The 23387-nt window shown below is 40.6% G+C and overlaps 1 protein-coding gene across 1 annotated transcript in view; it reads left to right on the top strand.

The window, feature by feature from the left end:
* LOC124011338 (GPI ethanolamine phosphate transferase 2-like) overlaps positions 1-23387 on the top strand; it is a 134254-nt gene that overhangs the window by 20717 nt on the left and 90150 nt on the right. The window contains exons 3-4 of the mRNA XM_046324617.1: positions 1190-1399; positions 1712-1900. Of these exons, the coding sequence (XP_046180573.1) occupies positions 1190-1399; positions 1712-1900 (399 nt within the window). The remainder of the gene's footprint in view (positions 1-1189; positions 1400-1711; positions 1901-23387) is intronic.

The raw sequence follows: 23387 nt of genomic DNA, 5'->3' as shown, positions 1-23387 counted from the left end.
TGCCGTATTTCTCAAGTGAAACGATGTGCATGAAAACTTGTCTCATTGAATGACGATAAACACTTCGTTGAAGAATCCCGTCCATAGTTCCTACTAGTATTAGTACTGTTGACCAATCACCGACGAAGGGGCGTAGACTTTGGCAACAGAACTTCAACTTGCCTCAAGTATATATTTTTTTCCGCTCGAACAGCGGGAAAATCGCTGCCGGAACACCGAAACAAACAACAACATCACATAATGTTGTCATAATATATGCATAAAATGTTTCAACTGGGAAGCATGCAACAACCTTAAATGTAGATAATTCTGATAGTTTTGCTTGAATTACAAAGGCCAGCAGGTGCTTTTGACATGTGCAAATGGACTAAAGCACGAGCACGAGAACAATTTTGTGGAAAAAGAAAGGCATGGCATCCATTTCATTAGTTTAGTGTAACCTAGTTTGCTTCCTTCTGTGAGGCTGCCTCAAGGTTATTTGCCCCAGAATGCCTGATTGTGAGAAATCACAGTGATTATGCAAAGAGTTGCTGTAAACACGTCAGCGTGAAAACATGTTGATATGCCTCGTTTGTGACAGACTAGTGAGATACTGCCAACAACATCTTGGCCTATATGGGTTTCATTATTGGCTTTAACTAGCTGAAGAGGACACAACATTATGTAATAAATTATGTGATACAATAAATAGTCATAGTCACTATCAATCCTTCATAGACAGGCTACTATTATGAAAGTATTCTCATTACATAATACAGTATTTTATTTGTTTATTGTAAATAAATGTGTCATTCGGTGATTGCTTTGAACATAATCTTACACCAGTTTCACATTGTAATTGCTGTAGCTCCGGTGTTATTCCAGGGTTTGTCTTTATTTAGAGTATTTTCTACATTGTAGACATCAAAATTGTGAAAAACAGTGTGCAAAGCTGTCACCAAGGCTACTTTGAAGAATCTCAAAAATAAAGTATATTTTGATTTAACACTCTTTTGGTTACTACATGGTTACTACATTTCGGTTACTACATATGTTTTATTTCATAGTTTTGATGTCTTCACTATTATTCTACAATGTAAAACATTGTACAAATAAAAACCTTTGAATGAGTAGCTGTTCAATTTTTGTTGACTGGTACTGTACGTAGACTGACAAACTCCCTTGGCCCTCCTCCTCCTGCTCCCTCTAGGCCCTGACCACAGGCAGTATCCCAGGTTTCATCGACGTGGTGATGAACCTGAACTCCCCCGCACTGCTGGAGGACAACCTCATCTGGCAGGCCAAGACGGCGGGCAAGCGGATGGTGTTCTATGGGGACGACACCTGGGTGAAGCTCTTTCCCAAGCACTTTATGGAGTATGATGGCACCACCTCTTTCTTTGTGTCGGACTACACTGAGGTCAGTCATGGTCATTGTCTGTTTGAAGGTCAGGGCCATGCCCTTTAACCTTTGCACTCTCATTGATTTTGTTTGTTTGATGTGATTTTTTCATTGTTAGTTACATGGGAATGCCATGCCGATTTACTAATTTTTATTTCCAAGATTCTGTATTATATTGGCTTAAATTTAATCTGCTTCTATTACATAATATTTCTAATATACTATACATAAAGACTTTCTCAGAGGTCTGATTCAGAAACAATGACACAGTCTAGATTGTGTCTTGGTGTTAGTCTTTTGTGTTGACATGTCCCCGCTAACTCTTCCCAGGTTGACAACAACGTGACTCGTCACCTGGACAGCACGCTGAAGAGAGACGACTGGGACATTCTGATCCTGCACTACCTGGGCCTGGACCACATCGGACACATCAGTGGACCCCACAGCTCCCTCATCCAGCCCAAACTAATGGAGATGGACGACATCCTCAAGAAGATTCATGGCTCCCTCATCTTAAAGGTATAGAAGCCTACTTTTCAATAGAAAAATAACGCATACAGTACCAGTCAAAAGTTTGGACACACTACTCATTCAAGGGTTTTTCTTTATTTTGACTATTGTCTACATTGTTGAATAATACTGAAGACAACAAAACTACATAACACATATTGAATCATGTAGTAACCAAAAAAGTGTTAAATAAATCTAAATATATTTTAGATTCTTCAAATTAGTCACCATTTGCTTTGATAGCTTTGCTCACTTGTGGCATTCTCTCAATCAATCAACACCTGGAATGCTTTTCCAACAGTGTTTGAGAAGTTTTCACATATGCTGAGCACTTGTTTGGCTGTTTTTCCTTCACTCTGCAGTCCAACTAATCCCAAACCATCTAATTTTGGTTGAGGTTGGGTGATTGTGGAAGCCGGGTCATCTGATGCAGCACTCCATCACTCTCCTCCTTGGTCAAATAGCCCTTACACAGCTTTTCGCACTTATAGTTCCACTAAGCGCGAAAACAGATGGGATGGCGTATCGCTGCAAAATGCTGTGGTAACCATGCTGGTCAAGTGTGCCTTGAATACTAAATAAATCACTGACGGTGTCACCAGCAAAGCACCCCCACACCATCAAAACTCCTCCTCCATGCTTCACTGTGAGAACTACACATGCAGAGATCATCCGTTCACCTACTCTGTGTCTAAATCTCAAATTTAGACTCGTCAGACCAAAGGACATATTTCCACTGGTCTAATCTCCATTGCTCGTGTTTCTTGGCCCAAGCACGTCTCTTCTTATTATTGTTGTCCTTTAGTAGTGGTTTCTTTGCAGCAATTCAACCATGAAGTCCTGATTCACACTCACCGCTGAACAGTTGATGTGTCTGTTACTTGAACTCTGTGAAGCATTTATTTGGGCTGCAATCTTAGGTGCGGTTAACTCTAATGAGTTTATCCTCTGCAGCAGAGGTAACTCTGGGTCTTCCTGTGTTGTGGCGGTCCTCATGAGAGCCAGTTTCATCATAGCGCTTGATGGTTTTTGCGACTGCACTTGAAGAAACCTTCACAGTTCTTGAAATGTTACACATTGACTGACTTTCATGTCTTAAAGTAATGATGGACTCTCATTTCTCTTTGCTTATTTGAGCTGTTCTTGCCATAATAATATGGACTTTTACCAAATAGAGCGATCTTCTGTATACCACCGGTACTTTGTCACAACACAACTGATTGGCTCAAACGCTTTAAGAAGGAAAGAAATTCCACAAATCAACTTTCAACAAGGCACACCTGTTAATTGAAATGCATTCGAGGTGACTTCTTCATGAAGCTGGTTGAGTGAATGCCAAGAGTGGAAAGCTGTCATCGAGGTAATGGGTTGCTTCTTTGAAGAATCTCAAATTTACAATATACTTTTTTTGGTTACTACATGGTTCAATATGTGTTATTTCATAGTTTTGATGTCTTCACTATTATTTAAAGAAAAACCCTGGAATGAGTAGGTGTGTCCAAACTTTCAACCTTTTGTAATATGGTTTAGGATATCAGTTATGACAAGTATCATCATTTATTTGTGGGAGAACGTCCTGTTATGATTAGCGCTTTTGAAGCACTCAACAGTAGTTTTCTTGTAAAAACATGTATAGGATCATGACTGTAAACGGTGTTCTTGTGCATATTTAACCGTGCCAGCCTTGTAGCTATTTTACTCTCTCTTGCGCTTAGGCAACAGGGAGCTCTGAATTAAATGTTCTTGAAAGCCTCCGCTCCAAACTTTCCCAGTAAAAGCCTGCTGCTGTTCTTTACACAGTACCATTGTGACCTATATATAGAGAGAGCCCATTGTGGTCCCATAGGGTGCCTTAGAAGCTGAATGAAGAAACCCACAAAGTATGTTCCCTTAGATGGCTGAGATGACTAGTAAGACGTTCAACGAGTTTTGAGGTGTAAAACATTCCAGTGACTTTCATAGCCTTGCCGAACTAACGATATCCTTTTTCTTCACTCTGTGTCGGTGCTGTGATAAAAGAAATTACGCATCGTGCAAAGTGGTTGGCTGGGATAGGGAAAAAAGGCAACGCAGGCTCATCCCATGGCTCCACGGTAAAAAGGTAGCCAGAGCTTCTTTCCTACTTTGGCCTTTCAGGATTAGAATGGAGAAGCCAGTACCTGCAGTGTGGGACAACACACAATCTGAGCTACAGTTTCTGGAGGGGAAGGGATTAAAGACTGCAGCACTGTGACATTTGCAGACCTGCCAACCTGCACGCGGTTACAAAAAACGACCCTAAAATCGGCTTCTAGTTCGTCATTGTGGTTTTTGACTCAACCATTTGAGGTTGGAGATGAGCCAATCCGGGATCTTGGCTAGGAGAAAAAATCTCTAGCTCTTCGCTCCAGCTGTTCCACTTTATCCTGTCTTTCACAGAAGTTATGTTAGACTTTTAAAGATGATTATGCCGATGTTAATTAATCTCTAGACCCAAACTGTTACAGACCTATATCCATCCTGCCCTGCCTTTCTAGTCTTCAAAAGCCAAGTGAACAAACATGTTCACGTGGCTATGGAAACTGGTTTCCGAGCTAGTCACAGGTGCACCTCAGCCATGCTCAAGGTCCTACACGATATCATAACTGTTATCGATAAAAGACAGTACTATGCAGCCGCCAAGGCTTTTGACTCTGTCAATCACAGTATTCTTATCGGCAGACTCAACAGCCTTGGTTTCTCTAATGACTGTCTCGACTGGTTCACTAACTACTTCTCAGATAGAGTTCAGTGTGTCAATTCAGGGGGCCCGTTGGCCGGACCTCTGGCAGTCTCTATAGGGGTGCCACAGGGTTTAATTCTCGGGCCGACTCATTTCTTCGTATATATCAATGATGTCGCTCTTGCTGTGGGTGATTCTTTGCTCCACCTCTACGCAGACAACACCATTCTGTATACATCTGGCCCTTTGGACATTGTGTTAACAAACCTCCAAACAAGCTTCAACGCCATACAACACTCCTTCCGTGCCCTCCAACTGCTCTTAAATGCTAGTAAAAGAAATGCATGCTCTTCAACCGATCACTGCCCGCACCCGGCCGCCCGACTAGCATCACTACTCTGGACGGTTCTGACTTAGAATATGTGGACAACTATAATACCTAGGTGTCTGTCTAGACTGTTAACTCTCCTTCCAGACTCACATTAAGCATCTCCAATCAAAAGTTAATTCTAGAATCAGCTTCCTATTTTGCATCAATTCTCCTTCACTCATGCTGCCAAATATACCCTCATAAATCTGACTATCCTACCGATCCTTGACTTTGGCGATGTAATTTGCAAAATAGCCTCCAACACTCTACTCAGCAAATTGGATGCAGTCTATCACAGTGCCATCTTTTTTTTCACCAAAGCCCCATATACTACCCACCACTGCAACCTGTATGCTCTCGTTGGCTGGCCCTTGCTACACATTTTTCGCCAAATCCACTGGTTCATGGTCATCTGTAAGTCCTTGCTAGGTAAAGCTCCATCTTATCACAGCTCACTGGTCACCATAGTAACACCCACCCATAGCACACGCTCCAGCAAAATAACTTTCTAACATTTAGCAGACGCTCTTATCCGGAGTGACTTGCTGAGTAGTGAGTGCATACATTTTCATACTTTTACCCAGTGGGACTCGAACCCACAACCCTGTAGTTTCAAGCGCCATGCTCTTCCAACAGCTACACGGGGCACATGGTCTCAAACTGCACCATTTTTTGTTTCTCTCCATCACCCATGCACTTTCAAACATTTTTCAAGATGATTGATGAGAAAAGTATTGTCCAACCCATAGGGTATTTCACTGCACCCTTATATGTCATGTCTTGAAATATGCAGACAGACAGATTAAAAGTTTCCATTGTAATACTTCTGAACCCCAACTTTCTAACTCCGCCCATAACTTTTGGACTTTATAACATTCCCAGAAGGCATGGATTATTATAACCTAATACAAAATGTACCTGGTCATTTCATTTAATGTACTGCAGGCGTAAGACCTATGTGTTTAACCTTCTGAATGAATGATTATATTGAAGATAGAAGCCGCCTCTTAATGAGTTCCAAGAGCCGATCTGTTGCCCAAATAAATAACATCAAATTATTTAGTCTAATTGTTTTTGACTACAGACAGTATGCTGTTATTCCTTTTTTCCTGCATTCATACATTTGTCTGTATGTCTATTCAACATTTGGCAAAAATGAAACTATTCCATGAATTAATAACAATATAGATTTTTTTCACAATGCAATGTGACACATTGACAACTCAAATCACTTTAAAGAGCCGTCTAATATTAGACAACAAATAAATATACAAAAAAATGACTTCAAACAGTCCATTGATCATTGGATTTCTTCAAATTGCTGTGCAGGAAAAGGATGTCATCCACCGTGTCTGGTCGTAGGCTCGCAGCCGGCTTCCCTTTGCTCTCTCTCTGCACCTCCATTAATTTACAAGGCTTACAAGTCTAGTAGTGGCTTGCGAAAGTATTCACCCCCCTTGGCATTTTTCCTTTTTTGTTGCCTTACAACCTCGAATTAAAATAGTTTTTTGGTGGATTTGTATCATTTGATTTACACAACATGCCTACCACTTTGAAGATGCAAAATATTTTTGGTGAAACAAACAAGAAATAAGACAAAAAAAACAGAACTTGAATGTGCATAACTATTCACCCCCCAAAGTCAATACTTTACAGAGCCACCTTTTGCAGCAATTATAACTGAAAGTCTCTTGGGGTATGTCTCTATAAGCTTGGCACATCTATCCACTGGGATTTTTGCCCATTCTTCAAGACAAAACTGCTCCAGCTCCTTCAAGTTGGATGGGTTCAGCTGGTGTACAGCAATCTTTAAGTCATACCACAGATTCTCAATTGGATTGAGGTCTGGGCTTTGACTAGGCCATTCCAAGACATTAAATGTTTCCCTTTAAACCACTCGAGTGTTGCTTTAGCTGTATGCTTAAGGTCATTGTCCTGCTGGAAGGTGAACCTCCATCCCAGTCTCAAATATCTGGAAGATTGAAAAAGGTTTCCCTCCAGAATTTCCCTTTATTTAGCGTCATTCATTATTCCTTAAATTCTGACCAATTTCCCTGTCCCTGCCGATGTAAAACATTCTTGGTAATCTCGGGGTGATGAGAGTGTTGGGTTTGCGCCAGACATAGCGTTTTCTTTGATGGCCAAACTGCTCAATTTTAGTCTCATCTGACCAGAGTACCTTCTTCCATGTTTAGGGAGTCTCCCACATGCCTTTTGGTGAACACCAAACTCGTTTGCTTATTTTTGTCTTTAAGCGATGGCTTTTTTTCTGTCCACTCTTCCATAACCCAGCTCGGTGGAGTGTACGGCTTAATGTGGTTCTATGGACATATACTCCAATCTCATCTGTAGAGCTTTGCAGCTCCTTTAGGGTTATCTTTGGTCTCTTTGTTGCCTCTGATTAATGTCCTCCTTTCCTGGTCTGTTAGTTTTGGTGGGCAACCCTGTCTAGGCAGGTTTGTTGTGGTGCCATATTCTTTCCGTTTTTGAATAATGGATTTAATGGTGCTCTGTGAGATGTTCAAAGTTTCTGATATTTGTTTATAACCCAACCCTGATCTGTACTTCTCCTCAACTTTGTCCTTGACCAGTTTGGGGAGCTCCTTGTTCTTCATGGTGCCGCTTGCTTGGTGGTGTTGCAGACTCTGGGGACTTTTAGAACAGGTATAAATATACTGAGATCACGTGACAAATCATGTGACACAGATGGACTTTATTTAACTAATTATGTGACTTCTTAAGGTAATTGGTTGCATCAGATCTTATTTAGGGGCTTCATAGCGAAGGGGGTGAATACATATGCACACACCACTTTTCCGGGGGTTTATTTCATCAATCTTTTTCATTTCACTTCACCAATTTGGACTATTTTGTGTATGTCCATTACAAGAAATCCAAATAAAAATCCATTTAAATTACAGGTTGTAATGCAACAAAATAGGAAAAATGTAATGTGGTGGAGCATGAGAAGGGTGTGAGTCTGGGCAGGTGTGATATCGTTTGCATGTGTATGTTTTGAATTGTTCCCCACTAAAAAATTTGCGTACAAAACAATGACAAGCTTGCAACACACATCTGATTATTAATTATGAATAGGATTTATTTGAATTATTTCGCCACACAATTACCAGGTGGACAGTATTCCCCTTGAAGCAAGAGGAAATCAACAACATCCACAAGTATTCTTTCACAATAGCTGGCCTTATGTTATCTACAGTTTTGACCTGCACTGTCCCACTCCATGGTGGATAACACAAACTCCTCATTTATGTAATGGGCTGTAAGGCACAAGTATCCTATTCATCGAAAATCATCAGTCCACCTGTCAAGTGTAATTGCGCCATTGTCTTTACCCAAGTTCACTCTCAACTCCGGGACCACACGCCAGCAATTAAAAAAAAAAATTCTAATGCAAGACTCTAGTGCCAGAGAGGAGAGACTCTCAGACTGAATCAGTCACAACTCCATTAATTGACAAAAGGATAGTCTAATAGCTCGGCTAGGTGTGAAAAATCCCCCAATTTGTGCCACAGTTTAGGCTAACAATAGATCATCGATTTAACTCCACCTTGTGATAGTGTGGCTCAATGACCGAATGACTCAATTTTCCACCATCTGCCACCATCTACTGCAAACTGTTGCGGCATAAGCTCAAAACATGTCGTTAGTAAAGATTGAAAAAAGTAAGTGGCCTAGACAGCTGCCGTGGGGAATTCCTGATTCTTCCTAGTTTGTTAGAGGCTTCCATTAAAGAACACCCTCTGTGTTCCATTAGACAGGTAAGTCTTTATCCACAATATAGCAGGGGATGCAAAGCCATATGTTTTCCAGCAGCTGACTGATCGATAATGTCAAAAGCAGCAATGAAGTCTAACAAAACAGCCCCTCCCCCAATATTTTATCATCAATTTAATTAGTTATTAATCATTAGTAATTTGTGTAAGTGCTGTGCTTGTTGAATGCCCTTCCCTAATAAGCGAGCTGAAAGTCTTTTGTCAATTTGTTTACTGTAAAATAGCAATGTATCTGGTCAACCACACATTTTTCCAAAAGTTTAGTAAGGGTTGGTAACAGACTGATTGGTCGGCTATTTGAGCCAGTAAAGGGGACTTTGTTATTCTTAGGTAGCGGAATGACTTATGCTTCCCTCCAGGCCTGAGGGCACACACTTTCTAGTAGACTTAAATGAACGATATGGCAAATAGGAGTGGACATATCATCCGCTTTGATCCTCAGTAATTTTCCATCCAAGTTGTCAGACCCCGGTGGCGTGTCATTGTTGATAGACAATACATTTTCCACACTCACTTTACGGAATTTAAAACTACAATGCAGATTAGATGGAGGTAATGACTCTTAAGCATCTTGGATGTGTGGTGTCACCGTTTGTTGCTGGCATGTCATGCCTAAATTTGCTAATCCTGCCAATTAAAAAATAATTAAAGTAATCGGCAATATGGGTTTGGGTTTGGTGATGAACGAGCCAATTGATTCAATGAATAATGAAGTTGAGTTTGTCTTTTTGCCCAAAATTAAATTTAAATGTGATTTTTACTATCATTCAGTATTTAATTTATATTTGTTTCATAGAATGGTTTCTTCTTTTTTTATTTAGTTTAGTCACATGATTTCTCAATTTGCAGTACGTTTGCCAATTGGTTGTGCAGTCAGACTTATTTGCCATTTTCTTTTCCCTTATCTCTCTCAACCATAAACTGTTACAATTCCTCATCAATGCATGCTTATTAGTAACTGGAATAAGCAATTTCATAAATGTATCATGCGCCCATTAAGGTGTATGGTTGCACCTCATTACACGCCAACAAAAATGATTTACATCAAGAACACAGGAATCGATACAAAACTTATTGTATAACCTTTAATATACAATATTTCTTTTACCTTTATTTAACTAGGCAAGTCAGTTAAGAACAATTTCTTATTTTCAATGATGGCCTAACTGCCTGTTCAGGGGCAGAACGACAGATTTGTATCTTTTAAGCTGGGGGATTTGAACTTGCAACTTTTTGGTTACTAGTCCAACGCTCTAACCATTAGGCTACCCATTAGGCACAGCCTTTGGAACTTTGGTTTTCCTAGATATGCCTACGATATTGTGATCATCAGGTGGATCTAGATACTGCTTTCAAGCATATTTCTGCAGCATTAGTAAAGATGTGATCAATACATGTTGATGATTTCATTCCTGTGCTGTTTGTAACCTGTGCCTGCAACCTGAACCAGGTTGCAGGCACTGGTTACAGTTTGAAGCTTTTTCTTGAGTGGGCAGCCTGATGGTGTCCTTCAGTAGTGGTTTTGATGCAGCCATTCGACCATGATGACTGATTCACGCAGTCTCCTCTGAATAGTTGATGTTGAGATGTGTCTGTTACTTGAACTCTGAAGCATTTATTTGGGCTGCAATTTCTGAGGCTGAGGTACGGGAGTTGCAGCGTGGGACAAGACTGTAACTACCTACCTGTTTTTTCTTTGTCATTATTGGGTATTGTGTGTAGATTGATGAGTAAAAAAAATTATTGAATCCATTTTAGAATAAGGCTGTAACGTAACAGAATGTGGTAAAGTCAAGTGGTTTGAATATTTTCAGAATGCACTGTATAGTGTCAGAAAAAGCTAATTCTGCAATTTCCAAATAACATATCCTTGCCAAACAATTCTTAAAAATCAAGCCATGCTCTATTTCACAATATAACTTTTTTGGCAGAATTACTGTGATTAAATGCACTCCTCACGTGCACTCACAATACTCAAAGCAGAGTAATATACGCTATATATATAGAGCATTTGGACACCCCTTCAAAGTAGTGGATTCGGCTGTTTAGGTTAGTGTTGTGGATGAACAACAATGTTGATCTATCCTCAGTTTTCTCCGATCACAGCCATTAAAGTCACCATTGGCCCCATGGTAAAATCCCTGAGCGGTTTCCTTCCTCTCTGGCAACGGAGTTCAGAAGGAGACCTGTATCTTTGTAGTGACTGGGTGTGTTGATCCAACTTCCCAAGTGTAATTAATAACTGTACCATGCTCAAAGGGATATTCAATGTTTGCTTTTTTTATTTGAACCAATCCACCAATAGGTGCCCTTTTTTTCTCAGGCATTGGAAAGCCTCTCTGGTGTTTGTGGTTGAATCTGTGTTTGAAATTCACCGCTTGATTGAGGGACCTTTCTGATAGTTGTATGTACAGAGAGAGTCATTAAAAAAATAATGTTAAACAGTATTGCACACGGAGTGAGTCCACGCAACTTATTATGTGACTTGTTAAGCACATTTTCACTCCTGAACATATTTATGCTTGCCATAACAAAGGGTATGACTATGTATTGACTCCATGACTTCATTTTTTATTAGTTTGTAAACATTTCGAAAATATAATTTCACTTTGACATTATGGGGATATTGTGTAAGCCAGTTACCAAATAAAATCTCAATTGAATCTATTTTGCATTTAGGCTGTAACACAACATGTGGAAAAGGTCAAGGCATACGTATGAATACTTTCTGAAGGCACTGTACTTACGAGGCACATCGGAGCATAAATTGAGAACAATTAATTTTTATTTGACTGGACTGATGGTCAGTCTCAGTGGAGGGAGGCAGAGAGTGTGAGTCGAAGTGGAAAAGCGTGTTTCCTTTCTGAAAGGTCTTTTCCTGGTTAAATAAAGGTTAAATAAATAAACAAAATTGTTGTAGGGAAAAACAACAGTCATAAAAACACCCATTTGCTGTATTCTCTGACAACCTCTCGCTCTAGGCATGGTTTTGAAATCTTACAGTAGCCTGCTCTACAGCCAGTATTCATTTAGCTGTGGACGCGTGGAAACTGCTGTAGACACGGTGATCTAAGATATCAGATTAGCCAAACGGTATGCCTACAGATGCACCTATTGTACTGTCTGGGCTCGCCAGGAAGGCAGAGTTTGTATTGTCAGACAAATAAAATGGTTCAAAATGGGAACACTTCAGTTATTCGGCATGCAGGGTAGCTGAATTAGGCGTACCTATTGCATTATTAGCAAAGAAACACATTTTTTATAAAAATAAAAAGTAGCTTGGCTGGGCGACCAACCCTCTGTAACTTTCGTTGTGGCTGCTGTACAAAAACAGTTAGTTCTACGTCCTCCACAGAAATGCCATAATTGTTACTGGGTGGCACTTTATCGCTGTAATTTTACCAAATGAGTTGGATCGGGGCAGGCAGGCAGGCAGATGCGGCCTCCTTCATGATCCCGTATGATTGTTCTGAAAACGACTGTTGAGTTCTATAAATTGCCTGTCCAATATCTCGTTCCATAATGTCTGTAAATCCGAGTTGCTCCTAACTGGGGCTGCTTTCCCCACTTTAGATTGACACGCGAATCCCCAAACCTTGCTAACAGTTTTTTGTTTCGGGAACAGGTAGCTAGCATCCTGGTTGTGGATTTCATTTTGACCATCAAATCATCTGTAACCTTAATGATTTTAATCAAAATCACCTTTAGAATTGTCTCTTATGTACTGAAACGGTCTTTTAAGGCCCTCGATTAGATCGATGATTGATATAGAGGGGGACTGGAGGCCCTTCATGGGGAAATCACTAATATCAAATAACTTGGCAAATGCTCCAACATCCTTTTCTATATGCGGTTTCTTGAAAAAAAAAATGTAACAGTGAGATTTGTTTGGCCATTTCACGTGTTTTTGTTTGCCAAGTCTAGCTAGCTAACAGTGAGTGGCCTATACAGTATAGCCTAGCCTACGCAGCTGTAGCTACTGTTTACTGCACATGGTGTCACTGCGGAGTGACATGTGCCAGAACCCACCGATAATGTTTTCAAATTGATAAGCGGATTTGTTTGAGTTTTTCCCTGGTAAATAATTGAGCATAATTCAAATGCATTACTTGTCCTACATGGAATAGATTTCATATACAGCACTAGATTTGATGTGGATGTACTTTTAATGTCAGACGTCTTTGAGTGTAATAAATATATGATTGTTGTCGTTATTATTATTATTATTATTATTATTGTTTTATCTGATGGTGTATGCATGTTTAGGACAGTGCTTGACTTGGATAGAAATGGATGTCGGTACTCATTTTGGGTGCTGGTACTGTTTATATTTAGGTGCAGGAATTGCTCAATACCTTTGAGCTAATATTCTATAGGAGGTGCAGGAACTCAAGCAGAAGAACATTTTAGCTTGCCGGTACTCATTTCCCGTGAGCTCCTGCCCAAGTTAAGTACTGTGTTTAGATAAAAATACAAATCCAGTCCAGTTTGGAACACTGACACGTGGAGCGTAATTTGTATGTTTTTGTTGCTCAATCTTATTGGGTGAGCTTGGCTCCCCAGTCCACCCGTGCCTACGCCCCTCCTGTGATGGCTACACTGTTTGATATCATTTAAGACTCTAGGTTTCAGGAAAAGGCAGTTACAGGTTTTTCTAAAATGCAAAATGCTCCAACTTCCAGACCTCCCCTACCCAACCGTAGGCACCACCTTGTCAGAAAGTCTTAGGGAGAGCCCTGGTTGTACATTTAAATGTATTTCCAGTCGTCTCCTGAAGAGTAGTCAATTACCAAGTCCCTGTAAGACACTATTGCCTACCAAATGCAAAGGTGCATTTGCCTATGATTTAAGCAGTGTGGGTGTTGCACGCGTGCCATCGTGGGGTGCCGCCGCCGCTCTGAAGTGGTATTTATAAGAATTATTCAAGGTTGACAAGTCTGCAAGGACAAGCTAATTGTTACTTAGAAAGAGAGAGGTGGAGGGACTATGAACGTGACTGAAGATGATCATGCTGACTAAGGCTGGGTTTTCTAAAGCATTAGCCTTGCTACTTGAATGGTATAATTTGATGTTTGATTTACTTGAATATATATTTTCTTGACCATCAAAGGTGTCTTTTGTACAGTGCGGTGAAAAAGTATTTTCCCCCTTTTTTGTGTTGTGTTCACTCGGGTTCCCTTTATCTAATATTAGATTTTCATTGAAGACCTGATAACATTCAGTGTCTAGAAATTCTAAAATACAGAGAGAATTTCAAAGGGGACAAATACTTTTTCACGGCACTGTATATAATCAGGATATTGGTTGATGCTTTGCAAGTTGCAGCTTCTTAATCGTTTAGGGATTTAAAAAAATCTGCAACAAAACGAATGGCTCAGAAAGCCAACTCCGCCCCGGCACATCTTTGGTTGTGTTTTCTCATTTGCACGATTTGATTTCACGGCATGCGTTTTCCACTGTGCTGAAAGCAGCCCTGTCAAACATACTCTTGCTGCTGGGTTCTCACGAGTCTACGATAAAAGGGATTACGGAAGCAAAGAAAACCTGGGCTTGATCAGCGTATGTCAGCTCCCATATACCAGCCACCTTGTTTGTTTGTGCCTGTCACCTGCCATTGCCAAATCCACCCATCCCTGAAACAACAAGAGAGCAAACGTTGCAGGCACAATTTGCCTTGTTGTGTGCGTGTCAAAATCATGTCCTCACTCTTTTAAACTGCGTCTGTTCCACTGAGGTTTCAAGAGATTACTCTCTTTCTTCCCTCTGTGTAATGGCTGCTGAAGGTAACCCCCCCCTCAGACAATAAACAACAGGAGGGATGCCACCAAATATACTTATATTGTAAGTTTAGGATGGCTGATACATTTGAACTAGACCTAGATGTTCTGCAGATAGTCGAACAAATTCTACAATACGTACCTCGTGTGATGTCAGTCATAGGAACCCTGCACGGTGCACAGCTCCAGTCCTTGAAGGCCACATTGTATTCTCTTGTCATCCTTGCCAACGCTGTATTAAGGGGATAGTTCATCCAATGTACACTATTTGCGATTCGTTTCCTGAGACTTATTTCTTCCATGTCGAGTGCCTTTAGAAAGTATCCACGCATCTCAATTTCCCCTTACATTTTGTTGTGTTACAACCTGAATTTAAAATAGATTCAATTGAGATTTTGGGCCGCTGGCCTACACACAATACCCTATAATGTCAAAGTTGAATTATGTTTTCAGAAGGGTTATCAAATTAATTAAAAATGAAAAGCAGAAATTCAACCCCCTCTTAAGGCAAGCCTAAATACACAGAGTGTACAAAACATTAACGACACTTGCTCTTTCCATGACAGTGAATCCGGGTGAAATCTATGATCACTTATTGTTAAATCTTATTGTTAAATTCACTTTAATCAGTGTAGATGAAGGGGAGGAGACAGTTTATAGAAGGATTTTAAAGCCTTGAGACAATTGAGACATGTATGTGTGCCATTCAGAGGGTGAATGGGCAAGACAAAACATTTAAGTGCCTTTTAATGGTGTATTGTAGTACACTTTAGGTGCCAGGTGCACTGGTTTGTGTCAAGAACTGCAACGCTCCTGGGTTTTTCAGGCTCAACAGTTTCCCGTGTGTATCAATAATGGTCAACCACCCAGACATCCAGCCAACTTGACACAACTGTGGGACGCATTGGAGTCAACATAGGCCAGCATCCTTGTGGAACGCTTTCGACACCTTGCCCTGATGAATTGAGGCTGTTCTGAGGGAAAAAGATAGGGGTGCAACTCAATATTAGGTTGGTGTTCCTAATTTTGGTACACTTTGTGTAAGTTCAGGACTAACAATTTGCTTAACAAGTCACAAGTTGCATGGACTGAAATAATAGTATTTAACATGATTTTTGAATGACTACCTCATCTCTGTACCCCACATACACAATAATCTGTAAGGTTGCTCAGTCGAGCAGTGAATTTCAAACACAGATTATACCACAAAGACCAGGGATGTTTTCCAATGCCTCGCAAAGAAGTGCACCCAGTGGTAGAAAATAATACATTGAATATCTCTTTGAGCATGGTAAAGTTATTAATTACACTTTGGATGGTATATCAATACACCGGGTCACTACAAAGATACAGGCGCCCTTTCCCAACTTAGCGGTTTCCTTCCTCTCCAGCAACTAAGGGATTTCACCATTAGGCCAATGGTGACTTTAAAACAGTTACAGAGTTTAATGGCTATAATAGGAGAAAAGTGAGGATGGATCAACAACATTGTAGTTACTCCAAAATACTAACCTAATTAACAGAATAAGTTAAGGAAACCTGTACAGAATTAAAATATTCCAAAACAAGCATCCATTTTGCAATAAGGCACTAAAGTAAAACTGCAAAAAATGTGGCGAAGAAATGAACATATGTCCTGAATACAATGTGTTATATTTGGGGCAAATCGAACACAAAGAATCACAGAGTACCACTCTTCACATTTTCAGAATGGTGGTGGCTGCATCATGTTATGGGCAAGGACTAGGGAGTTTTTTTTATATAAAAAGAAACAGAAGAGAGCTAAGAACAGGCAGATTCCTAGAGGAAAACCTGTTTGTCTGCTTTCCAACCGACACTGGGAGACAAATTCACCTTTCGACAGGACACATTCCTAAAATACAAGGCCACATGTACACAGGAGTTGCTTACCAAGACGACCGTGAATGTTCCTTAGTGGATGAGTTACAATTGTGACTTAAATCAGCTTGAAAAGATCTATGGCAAGACTTAAAAATGTCTGTCTAGCAATGATCAACAACCAACTTGACAGAGCTTGAAGAATTTTTAAGAATAATGTGCAAATATTGCATAACCCAAGCTTTTAGAGACAACCCAGAAAGACTCACAACTGTAATCGCTATCACATGTGATTCTAACGTATTAACGCAGGGTTAAATACTAATGTAATCAAGATATAATATGTGTTTATTTTTCTTTAATTTTGTACAAATGTTAGAATTATTCTTCCACATTGACATGTCCAAGTAATGTGTAGTTTGACAAAAAAACAAACAATAACATTTAAATCCCACTTTGTAACACAACAAAATGTGTATGTGCACTCGCCAGCCAATCTGTCTAATATTGTATCCAATAGCTCAGCAACACTTAATTCAACTACTACTAGGGTTTGAGGACCTGGGTTGGAACACAAATGTAGAATTAAAGAATGACAAGTCCCACACTTACCCGTACGCTGAGCATACATCGCTGAACAGATTTTCTTCCTCACAAGATCAATCTCAATCACCCAGATCGAGAAGACTTGACTGCTCATTTGAGTGTTTGACATTAGTCAAACAAAGCAGTAAAGAATTAGCCATGAAACAACATCGGACTCTTGTCCTCTACACTTTTTTCATAATGCATTTCGTTCGTCCTTGTATGTTGGTCCTTCAGTGTATAGAAATAATTGGTTCTCTGAGATGGAAAACATGCCCCTGCAACAGATGTTTATGGGATTGTGTTCATGTTAAAAGATAAGCTCTTTCAGCTACGGCTAAGCTGCATTTTTATAAAAACCTTGAGGAAATCAAATTGATCACCAAGTTGTTGCATAAAGCAGGGTTTCCCGAAGTGGGTCCTGGGGCCGCCCCTGGGTCCACATTGTGGTTTTTGCCTTAGCACAGCTGATTGAAATAATCAAAGCTTGATGATGAGTTTGTTCTTTGAATCAGCTATGTAGCGCTAGGGTAAAACCCATAACGTACATCCAGGGGGCCCCCAGGACCCCATTTGAGGGAGCCCTGGCATAGACCACCGTTTAATACACACTGATGGAGAAACGTGCATTTTCTATTAAATGTGGAGAGGTTTGTGCATTACCGATTCACGTCCTCGGATGAAATACCTTCTCTTAAAGAAGCAGCAGTGCTTATGTGTGCAGCTTTTTGTAATGCAGACATAATTTGATACCAGAGTTGAGTTTCACTTCTCTTGAATGTAACCATGTAGGAATCTAGTCATTATTCCGTGTTTATACCCGGTAACGGAATTACAGTAACAGAGTTACATCATGGCTCCCTGATCTGTACTGCACAAAAATGCAAAATTATGGATATGAATGTCTTTCTCCTCGTTTTTCACAAGTTTTGACATCACATTGCAGCAGACCACAGTAGAGTACAGTGCAGTACAATACAGCACAAAAGAGCAGAGTAGTGTTCAGTACAGTACAATATACTGTGATCACCTGTCCTATACTGTATTATATTGTACTCTCTATACTGTGCTCTACTCAACGTACTATATTGTACAGTACTGCCCCACAAAGACAAAACACAGTAACTATGTATTTTTCTGTCTAGACAGACAGCAATTTCCGATACTGTCATAACACAAGGCGAGACCCAGATGCAGACACAGGAGGCAGATGGTTGGAGTCTTATATGTTTAATAATCCAAAAAGGAATAAGCAAGAGAATGGTTGTGGACAGGCAAAAGGTCAAAACCTGTTCAGAGTCCAGGAGGTACAGGGTGGCAGGCAGGCTTGAGGACAAGTCAGGCAGGTGGTTCAGAGTCCAGAAACAGGCAAGGGTCGAAACCGGGAGGACTAGAAAAAGAATAGCATAGGCAGGAGAACGGGGAAAAACCGCTGGTTGACTTGGTACATACAAGACAAACTGCCACAGAGGGACAGGAAACACAGGGATAAATACACTGGGGAAAACATGCGACACCTGGATTGGGTGGAGGCAATAACGAGGACAGGTGAAACAGATCAGCGTGTGACAGATACTCCATGATATATTCTGATCAACTGGCTTGTTCTTGTGTCGGAACTAAATACCACATTAATCAGACAATATACCTGGCCATTATAACAGATCAAAGATTTTTGACCAAATTCATAGTTACTGCATTTTATCTTTGTAGGGCATTGTCCACTACTGATAACACGCTACTATGTACTGTGTTATCCAAATTTGTGAAACTTACACTGAGTATTTCAAACATTAGGAACACCTTCCCAATATTCAGTTGCAAACCCCACAATTTCACAGGGATGTTGGCCCACAGTTGGCTTGATGTTCTTTGGGTGGTGGACCATTCTTGATACACTTTAAACTGTTGAGCATGAAAACCCCAGCAGCGTTGCAGTTCCTGTCACAAACCAGTGCGCTTAGCACCTACAACCATACCCCGTTCAAAAGCACTGAAATATTCTGTCTTCCAATTCAGCCACAATCTATGTCTCAAATGTCTTGAGGCTTAAAAATGTTTTAACCTGTCTTCTCTTCATCTACACTGATTGAAGTGGACTTAACAAGTACCACAATAAAGGGATCATAGCTTTCACCTGGATTCACCTGGATTCACCTGGTCAGTCTGTCATGAAAAGAGCAGGTGTTCTTAATGTTTTTTGTACTCAGTGTACGTACAATGCATTCGGAAAGTATTTAGACCCCTTGACTTTTTCCACATTTTGTTACATTACAGCCTTATTCAAATATGTATTAAATGCATTTTTCCCTCATCACACACAATACCTCATAATGACAAAGCATAAACAGGTTTTTAGAATTTTTTTGCAAATGTATAAAAACGAAGGAACAGAAATACCTTATTCACATAGGTATTCAGACCCTTTGCTATGAGACTCAAAATTGAGCACAGGTGCATCCTGTTTTCATTGATCATCCTTGAGATGTTTCTACAACTTGATTGGAGTCCACCTGTGGGAAGGTCAATTGTTTGAACATGATTTTGAAAGGTACACACCTGTCTACAGAGAAACCCAAGCCATGAGGTTGAAGGAATTGTCCGTATATCTCCGATGCAGGATTGTGTCGAGGCACAGATCTGCGGGAAGGGTTCCAAAGAATGTCTGGTGCATTGAAGGTCCCTAAGAACACAGTGGACCTCCATCATTCTTAAATGGAAGAGGTTTGGAACCACCAAGACTAGAGCTGGCCACCTGGCCAAACTGCGCAATCGGGGGAGAAGAATCTTGGTCAGGGAGGTAACCAATAACTCGATGGTCACTACGACAGAGCTCTAGAGTTCCTCTGTGAAGATGGGAGAACCTTCCAGAAGGACACCCATGTCTGCAGCACTCCACCAATCAGGCATTTATGGTAATGGCCAGACACAAGTCACTCCTCAGTAAAAGGCACATGACAGCCCGTTTGCCATAAGGCATCTAAAGGACTCTCACACCATGAAAAACAAGATTCTCTGGTGTGATGAAACCAAGATCAAACTCTTTGGCCTGAATGCCAAGCGTCACGTCTCGAGGAAATCTAGCACCATCCTTATGGTGAAGCATGGAGGTGGCAGCATCATGGTTTCGGCATATTTCTCGGCGGCAGTGACTGGGAGACTAGTCAGGATCGAGGGAAAAATGAACAGAGCAAAGTACAGAAAGATCCTTGATGAAAGCTTGCTCAAGATCGCTTAGACTTAGAATGGGGTGAAGGTTCACCTTCCAACAGGACGACGACACTAAGTATACAGCCAAGACAACATAGGAGTGGCTTCAGGACAAGTCTCTGAATGTCCTTGAGTGGCCCAGCCAGAGCCCGGACTTGAACCCGATTGAACATCTCTGGAGAGATCTCCACATCCAACCTGACAGAGCTTTAGAGGATCTGCAGAGAAGAATAGGAGAAACTCTCCAAATACAGGTGTGCCAAGCTTATCGCGTCATACCCAAGAAGACTCAAGGATGTAATCACTGCCAAAGGTGCTTAAAACAAGTACTGAGTGAAGGGGTCTGAATACTTATGTAAATGTGATATTTACAAAATTTACAAAAAACTGCTTTTGCTTTGTCATTATGGGGTATTGTGTGGAGTAAGAATCAATTTCATTATACGGCTTCGACGTAACAACATGTGGGAAAGGTCAAGCGGTCTGAATACTTCCCGAATGCACTGTATATGATAGGTTCAAATTTGGTCTAGTCCGGGTCTGTCTGTGGACGTTAGCATCAAGGCCAGGGTGGACTGACCACATTTCAACTACGTCCGTTGTCTGTTGGTGCTCAGTGGGGGATGATGCTGGTTAAAGTAAATGGAAGAGAGAGTAGGTGTCAGTAAGAGCTGGGAGAGGTGAGAGAAAAGGCAGAGAGAAGGGGAGGAGTTGTCCAGATGGACTGTTTTAACAATCTTGGTTTGACTTCCAGACAACAGAAAGACAGAAAACAAAGTATACGGTGTACCAAATATTAGGAACACCTTCCTAATATTGAGTGAAAAACAAAAAAACATGTTTCCACCGGCCCAAGTGTTTATACCCTTCTTTAGGCGGAGTCTCTTCCTATTTCAAACTAGAACCCAACAGGGAGGGAGGGAGGGAGAGAGGGAGGGAGAGAGAGAGAGATGTCAAATGGCACTCATAGAAAGCTGTGAAGAAGATGCACATTATGGCTGGTGACGTTTTCTCCTGCTATGATTATGTACACTCTTAGCCCATGTTCTGCTTGGGTAGCTCTGTACAGTTGAAGTCAGAAGTTTACATACACTTAGGTTGGGGTCGTTAACTTGTTTTTCAACCACTCCCCAAATTTCTTGTTAACAAACTATAGTTTTGGCAAGTCGGTTAGGACATCTACTTTGTGCATGACACAAGTAATTTTTCCAACAGTTGTTTACAGACAGATTATTTCACTTATAATTCACTGTATCACAATTTCAGTGGGTCAGAAGTTTACATCCACGAAGTTGACTGTGCCTTTAAACAGCTTGGAAAATTCCAGAACATGATGTCATGGCTTTAGAAGCTTCTGATAGGCTAATTGACATAATGTGAGTCAATTGGAGGTGTACCTGTGGATGTATTTCAAAGCCAACCTTCAAACTCAGTGCCTCTTTGCTTGACATCATGGGAAAATCAAAAGAAATCGGCCAAGACCTCAGAAAAAGATTTGTAGACCTCCACAAGTCTGGTTCATCGTTGGGAGCAATTTCCAAACGCCTTTCATCAGTACAAACAATAGAACGCAAGTTTAAACACCATGGGACCACGCAGCCGTCACACCGCTCAGGAAGAAGACACGTTCTGTCTCCTAGAGATGAACGTATTTTGGTGTGAAAAGTGCAAATCAATCCCAGAACAACAGCACAGTAAAACAATCTTGTGAAGATGCTGGAGGAAACGGGTACAAAAGTATCTATATCCACAGTAAAACAAGTTCTATATCGACATAACCTGAATGGCCGTTCAGAATAGAAGAAACAACTGCTCCAGAACCTCCATAAAAAAGCAAAACTACGGTTAGCAACTGCACATGTGGACAAAGATCATACTTTTTGGAGAAATGTTCTCTGGTCTGATGAAACAAAAACAGAACTGTTTGGCCATAATGACCATCGTTATGTTTGTAGGAAAAAGGGGGAGTCTTGCAAGCCGAAGAACACCATCCAAACCGTTGTGGGGGTGCTTTGCTGCAGGAGGGACTGGTGCACTTCACAAAATAGATGGCGTCATGAAAAGGGAAATTATGTGGATATATTGAAGCAACATCTCAAGACATCATTCGGGAAGTTAAAGCTTGGTCGCAAATGGGTCTTTCAAATAGACAATGACCCCAAGCATACTTCAAAGTTGTGACAAAATGGCTTAAGGACAACAAAGTCAAGGTATTTCAGTGGCCATCACAAAGCCCTGACCTCAATCCGAATAGAAAATTGGTGGGCAGAACTGAAAAAGCGTGTGCGAGCAAGGGGGCCTACAAACCTGACTCAGTTACACCAGCTCTGTCAGGAGGAATGGCCAGAATTCACCCAAGTTCATGTGGAAGGCTTCCCAAAATGTTTGACCCAAGTTAAACAATTTAAAGGCAATACTACCGAATACTAATTGAGTGTATGTAAACTTCTGACCCACTGGGAATGTGATGAAATAAATAAAAGCTCAAATAAATCATTCTCTCTTAAAATAAAGTGATGATCCTAACTGACCTAAGACAGGGAATTTTTACTAGGATTAAATTAAAGGAATTGTGAAAAACTGAGTTTAAATGTGTTTGGCTAAGGTGTATGTAACCTTCCGACTTCAACTGTATTAGTATTGTTTTCACAATCTGATGAGGATACAGAGTCTGTAGACAACATGTCATGTTTTAATGTTTGCTTTGAAATTCAAGGTGACATTGCTCCCCATTTTTAGTGAAGTGATGATGCATACAGCACATTCCCCCCAGTGTGATTTTCACTCTCATGCAGTATTAATGTTGCACTGCCACTCTTGCAGGACTGAGCATTGCTTATTAGGCGGGGTCCTTAACCAAAAATGCTTTCTTATAAATGAAACCATGCAAGAAAAGCGACAGATTGGACTCTATCCCCTTTTCCATTGCCTGTTCCATTCCTTAGTACAGTGGCTTTTAACACTTTTCGCCCTAAGCTCATTTAATGTGATTTCCAGACTGGTGGCGTTCAGATCCCTTCTTTAGCACAGGCACGCACGCACACACACACAAATGCTGGGATTTGCTTTTCATCCTCTATGTTCAGTGAAGATTATTCACTGTTTGTGGCTCATTCTTTTTAGTTGGTTTTGATTCTACTGTTTGTCTCCTCTTGATCTCTTGTTGTACATTTTTGTTTTCGTTGTTTTATTTCTGGATGTACAGTACTATATTTATATA

The sequence above is a fragment of the Oncorhynchus gorbuscha genome, linkage group LG23, assembly GCF_021184085.1.
Source record: "Oncorhynchus gorbuscha isolate QuinsamMale2020 ecotype Even-year linkage group LG23, OgorEven_v1.0, whole genome shotgun sequence".
In the NCBI taxonomy this organism is placed as follows: domain Eukaryota; kingdom Metazoa; phylum Chordata; class Actinopteri; order Salmoniformes; family Salmonidae; genus Oncorhynchus; species Oncorhynchus gorbuscha.
Note: the sequence above shows the minus strand (reverse complement) of the source record. Positions and strands in the feature narration are given on the sequence as shown.